This window comes from Orycteropus afer, unplaced genomic scaffold (assembly GCF_000298275.1).
Source record: "Orycteropus afer afer isolate SDZICR_OR568_19922 unplaced genomic scaffold, OryAfe1.0 scaffold00088, whole genome shotgun sequence".
In the NCBI taxonomy this organism is placed as follows: Eukaryota; Metazoa; Chordata; class Mammalia; order Tubulidentata; family Orycteropodidae; genus Orycteropus; species Orycteropus afer.
In genome coordinates this window covers 10,161,258-10,173,147 of record NW_006921675.1, presented here as the reverse complement: position 1 = coordinate 10,173,147, position 11,890 = coordinate 10,161,258, and the positions used below count along the sequence as shown (strand labels likewise).

The 11,890-nt window shown below is 39.7% G+C and overlaps 1 protein-coding gene across 1 annotated transcript in view; it reads right to left on the bottom strand.

The window, feature by feature from the left end:
* PCNX1 (pecanex 1) overlaps positions 1-11,890 on the bottom strand; it is a 210,724-nt gene that overhangs the window by 2,148 nt on the left and 196,686 nt on the right. Inside the window, exons 31-35 of the mRNA XM_007942339.1 lie at positions 6,078-6,308; positions 4,929-5,203; positions 2,891-3,096; positions 704-1,146; positions 162-302 (exon numbers count right to left, since the gene is read on the bottom strand). Coding sequence (XP_007940530.1) covers positions 162-302; positions 704-1,146; positions 2,891-3,096; positions 4,929-5,203; positions 6,078-6,308 — 1,296 coding nt within the window. The remainder of the gene's footprint in view (positions 1-161; positions 303-703; positions 1,147-2,890; positions 3,097-4,928; positions 5,204-6,077; positions 6,309-11,890) is intronic.

Here is an 11,890-nt window from a genome sequence, read left to right as displayed (position 1 = left end):
TTTTTTCCCCCTTAAATTACATAGTTACAGCTTTAGCTTTATTGACTCCATGGCCCAAGACAACAACATACATAAATTACCTAAAATCATGCATACAAGTGAGGAACACTTTACATGAAAGTCAGAGTATGCCTGGCAGCTGGCTTCCTAAGAGAACTTACATGTCCTTCCATGCCTTCCTGAGGACTCCAGTCTTTCCAACTGTTTCTCCCAGCTTTTAACCGAATCCCCTCGTCTGGCCACTGCAGCTCTTTCCTTTTTGACAGGTTGATCCCATCCAGAATTTGACTGGGATCCACAATCTATATTGTAAATAAATATGGATAATTTCTAATTCATTTATTCTTGATGATAAAGTACTACATAATTCTGAACAAATTACTTCATAGGACTGTGTCTCAAGCTTTCCACTACCTGTAAGGGAATAAAAACTAATCTACAGAGCCACCTCCCAAATTCCTGTCAGTCTGCTGGTAGACCTTACTGCACTGGCCACGTGACAATAGCTGAACCACCGCTGGAGACCCTGCTGGCTTTCGGTTAAGTTGGCAGAAATTTCTTCCCAACATACAAAAGTGTTCTAGTCTTCAGACTATGAAATAAATGTAAGCTGGGTCTTCAAAGAGCTCTTCATTCAACAAACAAGAGAAATGAAAACGAACAAGTAACATAAACAGCACAGGAAGACTCTGGGTTTACTCACTTGGACTCTGTAAATCACTTCCCCCTTTTTGGCATGTGAATTATTGGCAGGACTTAAGCTGTTGCCTGGCTGTGCATCACTGGCACTACTCTGACCTCCATCTGTCCCCAGAAAGCCCACGAGAGCGTGATGCTTGCAGGCTGGGATGCTTTGGCTGGAGCTGCTGGAAGAAGGCAGGCCATGATGCATGGAGGCCATGCCACTCTGAGTGCAGGGTTCCATCTGGTTCACCATGGAGAGACGCGACTGGATGGACGAAGGTAAGTTTCGAAGTGATATCTGACTGGTAGAAGAGCGCCGACAAGGCACAAATCCTGTAGTGGACATCCGGAGAGATGAATGCCGGCTACTATAGCAGTAAGAGGACTGGCTGGCTACTGAGGCCCGTGCAGGGGACTGTCTGACCAGGCTTGACTGTACAGAGTGAGAGCTGTGGCTAGTGCCTAGAGAAGGAGAGACAAGAGCAGCACACACACACTTAAGCTGGGATGGTTCCAATACAGTTCTAAGACTTTCTCCCTTAAGCAGTTCTTTGGCAAATTCATAGATGCTAGCTAGCATTTATGGGAGCTCTGGTAGCGTAATGCCTAAGGCACTTGACTGCTAACCAGAAGGCTGGAGGTTCAAATCCACCAGCCACTCCTCAGAAGGTGGGCAGTCTACTTCCGTAGTGCTATCACCTAGGAAATTCAAGGAGGGGTCGCTATGAGTTGGGCCCAACTCACCTGGCACATAACAACAGCAGCAGCTAGCATTTACACTTGAAACTTTTTTAAAAAATATCTTATATTTCTATAATTGGATTATGTGATTACATATGTTTCATTTAGAATAACTGTATCCACATCATATTTCTGGTAACTTTATTTATCTTAATGAAATTGTGTTCTCAGTGAAAGTTTACATAGCAAGTTAGGTTACTATTTAACAATTACTAGACATACTGTTCAAAGAAGCTCTGGTGGCATAGTGGGTAAGACAGCTAGCTGATAACCAGAAGGTCAGCAGTTCCAACCTACCAGCCTTCAGTTTCAACCTTCCAGGAGGAAGATGAAACAACCTATCAATGGGGATTGCTATGAGTTGGAACCGACTTGATGGCAGTGGGTGTTGTTTTTGGTTTATCCTTACTGTTCACAGACATTGGTTACATTTTTCACAGTGGTTTAATTAATTCCCTTCTGGATGTTTTGCTTCCAGGAACCTGGTTTCCGCATTCCATTACTCCCTCATCTTCGCTTTAGACTAACTGTTGACCATTTGGTCATACCTAAAACATAGTGCCTAAAGCACTTGACTGCTAACCAGATGGCTGGCAGCTCAAACCCACCAACCACTCCTAGGAAGGAAGATGGGGCAATCTACTTCCGTAGTGATATTGCCTCAGAAACCCAAGGAGGGGTCGCTATGAGTCGGGTCCGACTCGACGGCACATAACAACAACAACAAAAAAAAAACTTTTAAAAGCTATCAAAAAAATACTAACTATCTGAGATTTGTTTCCTCATGTGGATTTTATAGTATCATTTTTATTTGTTGAAACTTTTTAAAATTCAGATTCTAGGGCACAAGAAAATATTAATTAACTCACAATAAACATGAGGATTTAAGTTATGAATAAATTCTAAAATACCTTCCAGAAAAATATTAAAAAGTAACAAGAACATCTCTTTAGTGCATCAGAAAGGAAACATCTCCTGGAATCAATCAGTCAGAAATATTCACTAAGAGCCTACTCTGTGGCAAGCCCTGTACCACTGTTTCTCAAAGGATAATACTACTGCCACTTCAACCTATGCCAATGACAAGCTGCATGGCAGACAGAGACAGTGAATACGACATCAGACTGTTCACACAGTAAGGAATTACTACTAAATATGAGTTATTAGTGACACTGAATAGCAGCTTCTTCTGCATCCTTTCTCGAGTGGTTGACATAACTCTTCAGGCTTATGTTTAGGGTAATGAGGAATGAGAGTAATTAAGGTACAAGAGGTACTAGAAAACTGCCATTATATACACTGAGAACATAGCTAAGAGGCTACTGTTGTTGTTAGGTGCTGTCGAGTCGCCTCTGACTCATAGCGACCCTATGCACAGCAGAACAAAGCCCTGCCTGGTCCTGTGCCAGCCTCATGATCTTTGCTAAGAGGCCAACGTTAACCGCATCATCTTGCGTCACATTACCTAGTGTTGGAGGGTAAGATGTGACAGGCGGATGGAGTCCTGCTCCCGATCCTTGCCCTGGATTTCCAGTGCTTCCCTGGGACATGTTGCTGTGAGGATCACTGGCAGTTGTTGCATTGTTACTGGTGCAGGTAGTTCCACCTCCAGTATCAGAGTCTTCTATATTGCCACCACTGTTACAGCCGGCCCCACATCCTTTCCTCAACCTAGGGACAAATATCAGAACAGAGAGCACTAGTCTCAAGGGCACTTCAAGGCAAGTATTTCATCCTTTTCCCAGCTACTCGCACTATTAATGCTATTAATACTCAGTCCTGAAAATCTTTATGGTAGAATCAGTATTAGGAACAAAAAAAAGTCGGTTATGCTTTCAAAAAATGGCCTAGGAACAAAAAAAAGTTCGTTATGCTTTCAAAGAATGGCCTAAGAACTATGTCCCTTTAATATTCCTCCTTTAGATTCACTGTCTTACCTTTTCCCAATCTACTTCACTTCATACACTGTCATCTTTCCTATGCCACAACAAAAAACTGCACGGAACACATTGTACCATTAGGATCACAGCTGAAAACAGGATTCTTGCCCATGTTTGTTCAGACTCTGAAATACACAGCCCTGAAAACCTATTTGACTTATATTGTTTCTGCACACTTGAGGGAAGATGCTATCATCACTTCTCCTCTCTACTTTTGCTTTTGTAATCTCTGTGTAGGATGACGAACTATTCCAGTTTGCCTGTGACTGTCCTGGTATGGCACTGAAAGTCCCATGCCCCAGAAAACCTCTCAGTCAACAAACCTGTGGTTTCTCTTGAGGAAGCCAAGGCAGAGAGGCACCCTCTCTCTACGCCATTTTCTTAGAGGGCAAGAATTTAATCTCTTCACAGTAATTCCAGCATACAGGTTTTTTTTTTTTTTTTTAAAGAAAAGTCTTTGAATACAACTCTGGTTTACATTCTTCCATTTGAGAGGGACTGATGTTAAAATGGTAGAACTTCACTCATTAAGTGTGGGGTGTTTCCAGAAGAATTTAAAAACACCTATCTAAGGGGGTCTGCTACTCTGATCACCAGATTCTGTTTCTCTTAAGCTCATTCTAACACCATTCAGACCTTTCTCATTTCTCTGGGTTTCAGCTTAAGAATCTGAAGAACTTTCAGGAAACAAAGAATTTTCTGTGATTCTTTTTCACCATCCCCCAAACTATGATGGTCCCAAACCATCCAAAATTCACTAGACAAAAATCAGAGAAAAAAATTATGTGCATACTTAAAGACACTATATACTCGTGACTGGGGTGATGAATTAAACTATTAAAGAGGCAGGAGTATTGTGCATGGCATAGCCAGGTGTTTCAGCATGCATGGGGTGCTCCTCCTACTGCTAGAACACGGTGAGAAAAAGAAGAAAGTCATCAACGTCCACAAATGTCTTCTGCTTATCTCTTAAAAGCTCTGTTTGCTGGCCTGTGGTGTTTGGGCCAAAAAGTTAAGAGTGAACCATTCACAGTTAGCTACTGATCATTATTAAGTACAAGCTATGGTATGATTTTGCAATCTAGGAATGAAAATAGAGTTAAAAAAAAATTAAACAAACAGGAACTATTCAAGATTCTACTAAATGCTAGATAGATAGAGCAATGGTTCCGAAAAAGTATTGAGCATTAGATTTATTTAATAAGATTTTGAAGATAAAAATGCTCAGGTTCTACTTCCCGAAATTCAGACATGATAGGTTTATACTGTGCCATGGCATCTGCATTTTTCCCATGAGCTAATGGTTACCATGGGAGCTCTGGTGGTGTAGTGCCTAAGGTATGTGACTGCTAACCAGAAAGGTGGCAGTTCAAACCCATTAGCCACTCCTCAGAAGGAAGATTGGGCAATCTACTTCTGTAGATACCGCCTCAGAAACCCAAGGAAGGGTCGCTATGAATTGAATCCACTCAACAGCAATGAGTCTGGTTTTTGTAATGCATTCTACATAGGTTAAGAGAGTCTGGATATAACACCATTAGAAAATGCAAACCCATGGCTCACCTGTGCCAAGTGGATACGATGAAGTTTCTGATATTTCCCAAGCTGATAGGTCCCCCAAGAATTTCTTTAAGCTGTTCATGGCTATCAGAGTAAGAAGTTGTTAGGGGTGAGACAAAGATTGGGTAGCCAATAGGTTGATCACAAGATGAGTTTATCATGTTTCTCAGAGCCTGCTTTGCATTTTGGATGCTACCTCTCTCTGGGTTACGGTTACGCAGAAAAACAAGCTCCTGTTGTTGCCCTGCCCAAAGACCTCGGACACATTCCTTGTTCACCTGAAAATAAGAACACATGAGCATGAAGTTAAAGGGTCTAGAATAAAATTCATATAAAGAGCAGAGCAGAAACGGAAGGTACGAAAATTCATTACAATAACTAACAAATCTCTTACAAAAGTAAGAGACAAATATCAGTGGGTCCTATCTGAATAGGAGCTTGCCAATTTCCCTGGTCATCATCAAGCTGTTAGACAAGACACACTTATAGGGCTCCTTCCCTTGCTCTGTCTGTAAAAATATCAAGTAAAACGTTAGAGTCCATTTAGTTTTCCAAATTGGAGAAGCACTAACTTTTGTAACCAAGCTAATAGATATTTTTGATAGAAATGAGGGTAGCAAGTATTTAGACTTGCAATGGGGTTTCTGACATTTATGGGTTAATGAAATGACACAGATAAAAAGTAAACCATTACAGGCTATCAAAAGAGAAAATCAAAATGAAACCTCTTAAAGTCTGAGACGTTTAAAAAACACAAACAAGGAAAATTTGACTGAACCAGTAAGTACAAGCTATGGTATTATTTTGCAACCTAGGAATCACATATTAGCAATATTACTGTGCTCGAATTTTAAGGAGATGTTGCCCAGATCTCATGTATAATGGGTAGCACACTGCCATGTAACAGGTAAAAGACTGCCAACACTGGAATGGGCAAAACTTCACGGATTTATGATACATGAGAAAAGTTCAGAAGACAAAATGAATTTACTGACAAAATAAGTCAAACTTAATGCTTATAAACAATAAGCACAAGTGCAGTACGGTCATTATTTCTTTTTGTAAAAAACTTGCAATCACTTTTAAAAGTGTGTATCAAGTTATCTAAGCTTTTTTATTTTTCAGACATAAATAAAGGCTTCACACACGCACTTTAATGACCCTGAAGCTAAGGTAGCGTCTGTTGAGCATGATGATTTTATATTCATTGGTGCCGTCATCCATGACATGCCGCAAAGCAAGCAAAGAGGGAGAGTTGGCAAGGACTGCACTCCGCCATGCGGGATCCCCTTCATGAGCTATCACAAGGTTCTTTTCATGAGATACGATGGCTTCATAGAGGACAGTAGGGTCATCATACTCATCTGGAGAAGTAAAATGATCCTAAACACAGAAACAAAATATACATACTGTTTTTAGGAGGAAGAGACCTACTTCCAAGGTGTTTAAAAACATTTATAGTTTCTAAATCAGTTCCTAAATGAAAATTCTTATGAACTTGTTTAATATGAATAGTCTACATGAACATATGCTAACATTACTAGAAACAAATGGCAGATTCTTAACCATTACCAGGTTAGGAATCAGCTCATTGCTATTGTAACTACTTCCGTACATTCCTCAGTCCAACCCTCTCCTTTAAGATTTAGGAGAACAGATACCATTTCAAATTTTTATACATTGTCTTTGTTTTTCTCATTCAAGCTGGTTTTTCCTACCTTCATTCATACATATAAATATTTTATTTTAAAGGATTATTGCTCTTATCAGACTAGGAAGGCTAAACTTTATAAAAACTCTCTAAATTGTGCTTGTTTTTAACTTGACACTTCACATAAGCAGGACTCCAATTTACCATGTTATCCTGTCTCTCGTCTTTAAGACCTATGCCTCAGAGCTATGAGCTTTCAGGACAGAGTAAGGGCCTAGTCCTAAACAAAAGTCCCTGGATGGTGCAAACGGCTGACATGCTTGCTGCTAATGCAAAGGCTGGTGGTTTGAGTCTACCAGAGACCCCTTGGAAGAAAGGCTTGGTAATCTACTTCTGAAAAATCGGCCACTGAAAACCCACCCGATGGAGCACAGTTCTACTCTGACACATGCAGGGTCACCATGAGTCCAACTGACTTCACTCAATGGAAGATGGCCCTTCAAAGGAGCTAGTAAGGTCTAGTAAGGTCAGGGAAGATCTTACTTAGTCTTAACAACTACTCATTCATTTCATAAATATTTACTCAATGTCTTCCACCGGCAGAAGTCTGCAGCAGGTAGTATGAATGAAACAAAGGAGAAAATGAAATGTATTCCTTTAGAAACGTACAAGTTAATAAGTAACACAGGACACATACTCCAATAACCATAACATTAATTTGCATTTTTAAATGGCCCAAGTGTTAAGGAAATGCAAATATTATATTGGCTACCTCATATTTATAGCTTGGAGATCAATATGTTTTTATACCCCGGTGAAGGAACTAACTGTCCTTACGTCAACTGACTAGAGTATGTGCTAGCTGAGTGAGAGTAAGAAGGATACAACTCTAATTCTGGGAGCTAGGCCATATGAAGATGTGAAGTAAAAGTACTCCAATATACTCCAATACAAAGAAAATTAGACTCTTACAACAATCTGTCATCAAGGTTGAGCAGGTAACATTCACACTTTACATGTATCAAAATAAAGCTCAAAGACTCAGCTGCTTCCTAGGTTTAGAAAGTTAATGGTAATGCCAGGACTTGAACCCAGACTTTAAGAGAAGTTTTGCATTCCATTTAAAAAAGTACATGATTATAAAAGTTAATTGACAGAACTGTCAAGTCTAGTTGATGTGACAGGGGAAGGCTACACAGTGGAGGTGGTGCTGAGCCAGGCCTTAAAGAAGGAAGATAGCTTCAGTGGATGGAAAGAAGCACGTGAGGGAAACAGAAGAGCTCTAGGGAGGGAAACCTACAGGGAAAGAGCATGAAAGGTCAGTGAAGAGATAAAGACAACTACACCACAGAGCCTCTTTGTGGGACCTGGGTACCTCCTCCCTTGCCAGGTATTATGTGCCAGGTATTATGAAGACAAGACAGTTAGAAGCACTGCTCTTAAGGCCTTAGAGTCCAGTGGGAAAATAGTGTGAAAATTAGAAAACTAGCTTTGGCCAGATTGTGGGGTGCCTCACTGCTGCCCGCTCCAGATCTCTTTGAACAGGCTGGGGCACTCAGCTCTCCACTGCTGCGACTGTTAGCTCTGAACTGCTCACAGCTGTTCTCTAAGGGCTGCCTTGGGCTGATGGGAGCTGCATGGGCAGGAAATGCCAAGCAGGTTTATTCCCCCGGCTGATAGAGGGTAGGATGTACGCAGAACAACTCTTGGTGGTGTTCAGGCTCCAGGGCGTTCTTGGAAATGAGCCTAGAATCCAGCTGAAACACACTTTTGCTTAGTTTCTTCCCTTGCTCTGTCTTACTTCCATCATTTCCTTACAGAATTTTCTTGAGAGAACTCTCTTGATAAACCTCTTGCACAGGAATCTTGGACTCTGCTTCCAGGAAACCCAATCTAAGGTACCATCCCTAACAAAATACTGACAGGTGACGCTTGACTTTTTTACACTGTACACTAACCCTCCTAAGCTTTCTTTTAACTACTGAGTTCACACTTCTCTATTCAGCAGACGTTTAGATGTCATACGGTGCTCCCTAGTAGCAAACAGTTCCATTCAAAAAGGAATACCATATTTGTATAGTACTGTTGGTGCAATCATTGAGTGAAAAATAGACACAGGCAATAATCATCTTCCCAAAATGGACATAAAGATGGAAATCGTTAGGCCCAGCAAAAGGAGAGAATGTTTAATCTTACCCAGATTTCTTTTCACTGGCAGATGGTTGATTTTGAGTATGTAAAATTCTATGTATATCAATGCAGCACTGTTTTGGTGGCAAAATTATTTTAAATAAGCCGAATGTCCATGAAGAAAGAAATGGGTGAATCAATTGTGACATAACTGATGGAATTTGGAATACTACATAGCCATTAAAACACATGCAGGACCTCTATATGTACTGACTTGAAAAGATGTTTATGCTGTACTGAATGAAAAAAAAAAGCAGGAATTATCTGTATGAATTTGGGGAGAGGAATCAAAAAAGATATGCATCAAGTTACTGGCAGGGACCACTTCCTGAGGATCTGGGGGGACGGCAAGATGTTTTACTTTTGGATGGTTTATTGTTTTTTAATGTTTTTCAGTATTTTCAGATAAATCAAAAGAAATAATGATCCAGTTCTCCTGGGAAAAGTTTCAAACAGCATTTTAGAAACATACTTCAGAAGCTATGAGCAGATACACAGGAAATATTATTTTTTCAAAAACAATGAAATGCATTTGTTAAGCAAACATTCATTGGCCACTGAGCACTGTGCTAAGCAATGGCCAATTAATAAGACCGTATTCCCGTCCTCAAAAAGATCATGTGCTATAAAACTTTCCTCACGTATCATTCGTGAATCGGCTTTTGACTAATAGGTTTATTTCACCTCTAACAACGATGTGATTTCTCAAAGAGATTAATAAGAAAGCGAAAACAAGTGAGGAGGAAAGACATTTTACAAAATGATTAAGAAGAGGGCAAGAGAAAGCAAGGAAAACACAATCTGCTTAATTCCTTGGAGTTTTGGTTTAATTTTCACCTACAAAATGAGATTTAAATAACTCTCAGGATTGGTGTGATAGAAAACAATTGTAAATACAATTGTAATACAATTGTAAATTATTACACAAATAATAACAGCTTGAATTTCCAAAATAAAAGCACACACAATACTATACTTTAGATTGCTATACTTTAGATATCAAATCTAAAGGAACTTTTGTATACAACACTTCACTTCCATGTACAATTGTATTAGATTTAGGTCAGATGGGGGAGAAAGAGAAAGAAAAAATGCAAAATCTAAAAATACACATGAGGCATTAAAAACGTACCATTAAAGATGATGTCTGGAAGGCAAAAAGATAATAGAAATTTTTTATTTTTAGCTCTTTCAGACTCAGAACAGAATCTTTTTTTTTTTTTTTTCAAAGTCTGAGGTATGATTTACCTACAACAAAGTGCACCCATTTAAAGTATATAGTTAGACGTATTTTGACAAATATGTATGCCCACGTCATCCCTGCCATAATCTAAATATAGAACATGTCCATCACTCCAAAAAATTCCCTGACATTCAATCTGCACCCCTAACCCCAAGCAGCCACTGATCTACTTTCCGTCACTACAGATTAGTTCTGCTTTTTAAACATTTATGTAATAAAATCACACGATAGGTACAGTCGGGCCTCTGTATCTGCCCAATCTGCATCTGAAGACTGAAAATATTGGGGGGGGGGGGTTTTAAGTGGTCAAAGTAATCCCTCAGAGGTTAAGAGGGAGCATAAAGTGCTATTTACATGGCATTTACATTGTATTAGGTATTATACATAATCTAGAAATACTTCAAAGTATTTGGGAGGATTTCTGTAGGTTATATGTAATTACTACGCCATTTTATAAAAGCAATTTGAGCATCTATGGATTTTGGTATCTGTGGGTGTCCTGGAACTACCCTGTGGATACTGAGGGACATAATGTGTGAGATTCATTCATGTTATGACATGTAACAATAGTTGGTTTCTTTTAATTGCTGAATACTAGTCTATCTTGTGGATATACCATAATTTGTATGTTCAACTGATGGCATTTGAGCTGTTTCCAGTTTGGGGCTATTATGAATAAAGCTGCTTTGAACACTTGTGTACAAGTCTTTGTGTGGACATGTGCTTTCATTCTCTTGGGTAAACACCTGGGAGTGGAATAGCTGGGTCATATGGCAAGTGCATGGACAATCTTTTTCATATTTAAGCCTATTGTTCACATTTATGGATTTTCATGAGTACATGACTAACTCTCAAGATGTCAAGCACTGATCGATGTTTTCCAGGCCTGAGAGCTCCTCACAGGCAGCCCAATGCCCGCATAAAGGTGATGCTCAGTAAGCGATGCTATTTGTTACTTTGTAGGCCAATCTATGTCTTCCTAGAGGACATATCAGAATTACAGAAGGGACTTCTGCAGGTTGCATTTATGCCTGTCCTCACATCCTTCCCCCCATCTCCACTACTGCCAAGCTTCCAATCCCACCTCCTCACTCTCCCTGTCTATTACTACTGTGAGTCTTGGCTAATGATGGCAGTGTGCTGTATTCCGCTTAGTGGGCTTGAAACCAAGGAAGAGAACTATTGGCACAGGCAAGAATGCTGCAGCCAAAGGAACATGTAAAGGAAATGGTCCTGGCAGTGATAGGAAAGAGGACTTGTAAGGAATGACTAGAGGCAAAAGAGTTAAGGTTGGAGGCTACCATCATAGGCTTTGAACCTTGCACCACATGGAGACAAAATATATGTCATCATGTTTAGAATTAATAAGATGTCTGTCAGAAGCTGTTAGCTAATTTGCCATAAAAAAGAGAGTATTTCTCTATTTGGCGATGGCATATCTGACAAGACACTTATCTCTAAAATTTACAGAAAATGCCAACACCTCAACATCAAAAAGACAATCCAATTAAAAAATGGATAGAAGACGTGAATAGACTCTTCATCAAAGATATTCAGGTAGCCAACAAACACATGAAGAAATGTTCATGAGAATTAGCCATTAGAGATGCAAATCAAAACAACAAGATACCATCTTACCCCAGTATTAATAGTACAGTTCAACAGGACAGAAAATAACAAATGCTAGCAAGGATGTGGAGAGACTGTGACTCTCATATGCTGCTGGTGGGGCTGTAAAATGATACAACCCCTTGGGAAACTGGTATGGTGATTCCTTAAAAACTTGAAAGCAGAAACACCATTTGATCTAGCAATCCCATTACTAGGTATATATCCTAAAGAAGCAAGAGCCAGGACATGAATGGATATACGCATACCCAC